The sequence below is a fragment of the Suillus subaureus genome, assembly GCF_016647635.1.
Source record: "Suillus subaureus strain MN1 chromosome Unknown BJ212scaffold_363, whole genome shotgun sequence".
Taxonomy (NCBI): domain Eukaryota; kingdom Fungi; phylum Basidiomycota; class Agaricomycetes; order Boletales; family Suillaceae; genus Suillus; species Suillus subaureus.
The window spans coordinates 4,821-6,565 of record NW_024538919.1 but is presented as its reverse complement, the minus strand read 5'-3'; the positions used below and the strand labels follow the sequence as shown (position 1 = coordinate 6,565).

At 41.6% G+C, this 1,745-nt stretch overlaps 1 protein-coding gene across 1 annotated transcript; it reads left to right on the top strand.

Moving 5' to 3' along the window:
- Positions 1-1,024: 1,024 nt before the first annotated feature.
- Positions 1,025-1,393, top strand: BJ212DRAFT_1412320 (uncharacterized protein; the record flags this gene model as incomplete). The annotated part of the gene is made up of 2 exons (XM_041337499.1): positions 1,025-1,169; positions 1,278-1,393. Coding segments are annotated over 2 exons (240 nt in total), but the record flags the coding sequence as incomplete, so codon positions are not given.
- Positions 1,394-1,745: the final 352 nt, after the last annotated feature.

The window sequence follows — 1,745 nt, the reverse complement described above, 5'->3', positions numbered from 1 at the left end:
ATCATTCGCTGGACATCACTCATAACACAGGTCTTCAAAACCAATCCCAGATCATCCTCAAAAGCAAATTGGCTCATTGGGAGAAGCAATCTTCCCAACCTTATTTATGTTGACTGCAAACCGCTTGACAGTCTCATCCATGCACTCACTGAGTTCTTCTCACATTGGTACATGCGGATCACTGAGCATCAGCAGACGGTATTTAATAAATTCTGGCTCACATACAAGAAAGCAATGTGAGAAGTCCCTGTCATACAAGATTTGTTAACAGCTTCACATGTGCTCATGACAGACTCCCCTGTTTACCAGAAGGAGATAGCCATGAAGGTCCTGGGCTCACACGATGCCATGATAGGCATTTTCAATAACCACCTTGATTTATCCGGTTGGCCTGTCGCAGACTCTGCCATTCCACAAAAACTCAAGTCAGAAGAGAAGTGCAAACCAGTCTTGGTCACGAAGTCCCAGTCATTATTTTCCTCAGGGGTAGAAGTCACACCATCTGGCAAGTGGCATAGGTTAGATTGTGTGGACAATGATGCGGACAATGATGGTGATGACCTCAGCTCGATAGCTGACCTGGATGCACTTACATCCCTTACTTGACCTCACCATGTAACTTCCTGCTAGGTACTACCATATTCCAGTTGTTCATGAGTTTACATTATAGTGCATTTCCACTGACAAATGTGAATGCCTGATGAGCACTTGACATGAACAAGTGCTGATGAGCACCCAATGAGTGCCCACATCATTTTTCTCATGTTAAAAGTTCACATTTTACATACCCCATTTTAACTTGCAAAAAATTTGAATATGCTGCAATCAGAAAATGTCCCTAGTTACATGATATTCTGAGGAAAACTTTCCTGTGCTCAAAACTTTGTAATTTATGGCACTCAAAATGGTACATGAAATGCTTGGGATTTTGGCACATGTCGAAATTTTTGATCTTTACTGGGTCAAAATATATGGTAAAAACACCAACTTTATCACTGACATTTTGAAACCAATCTTGCACAGTCAAAAACTACGAAACCACCTGTGTGTCACTTACTGTCTTTCACTAACAATTTTCAAGTGTTTGCCTCTCTTCTCTTCTTCTTTGATGTTGATGTTGATGTTGGAGGTAGGTGGTACTGGTACTGGTACTGGTGTTTTGAACTCTGGTGAGTCTTTTTGTCTTTCTTTGTGTTCAACTCTCTGACATTGTCTTCCTCCTCCTGTCTGGTGAGTTCCCTCTTTATAGCTATCTCCCTTCCTCTTCCTCCTCTAAGTTTCGCATTTTTGCCTCTTTGGTAAGTCTCTCTCTCTCTTCTTCTCCTTCTCTCTGACCCCTCCTTCTAGCTCTCTTCCTTCCTCCTCCCTTTAATTTTCGCACTTGTGCTTCTTTGGTGAGTCTCTCTTCTTCTCCTTCCCTCTCTGATCCTCTCCTTCTAGCTCTCTTACCTCCTTCTCCCCAACAATTTTCGCATGTTTAACTATTTGGTGAATCTTCTTAGTGAGTCTCTCCTCCCCCCTCCTTTTCTCCTTTGATTCTTCTTTTGACCTTAGATTTTCGCATTTTTGTCCAGTTTAATAAGTTTAATCTTTAGTTAGTAGTGTACAGTGGCTCAAAAAACTGTCCACATGTTTTGACATTTTTCACTATCTATGATATTGTGTGAGAACGAACAAATGCGTCAAGGACATGCTTATACCACATTGTAGTATGGCTTCAGGGCTTTCATTTGAGCCCTACACCG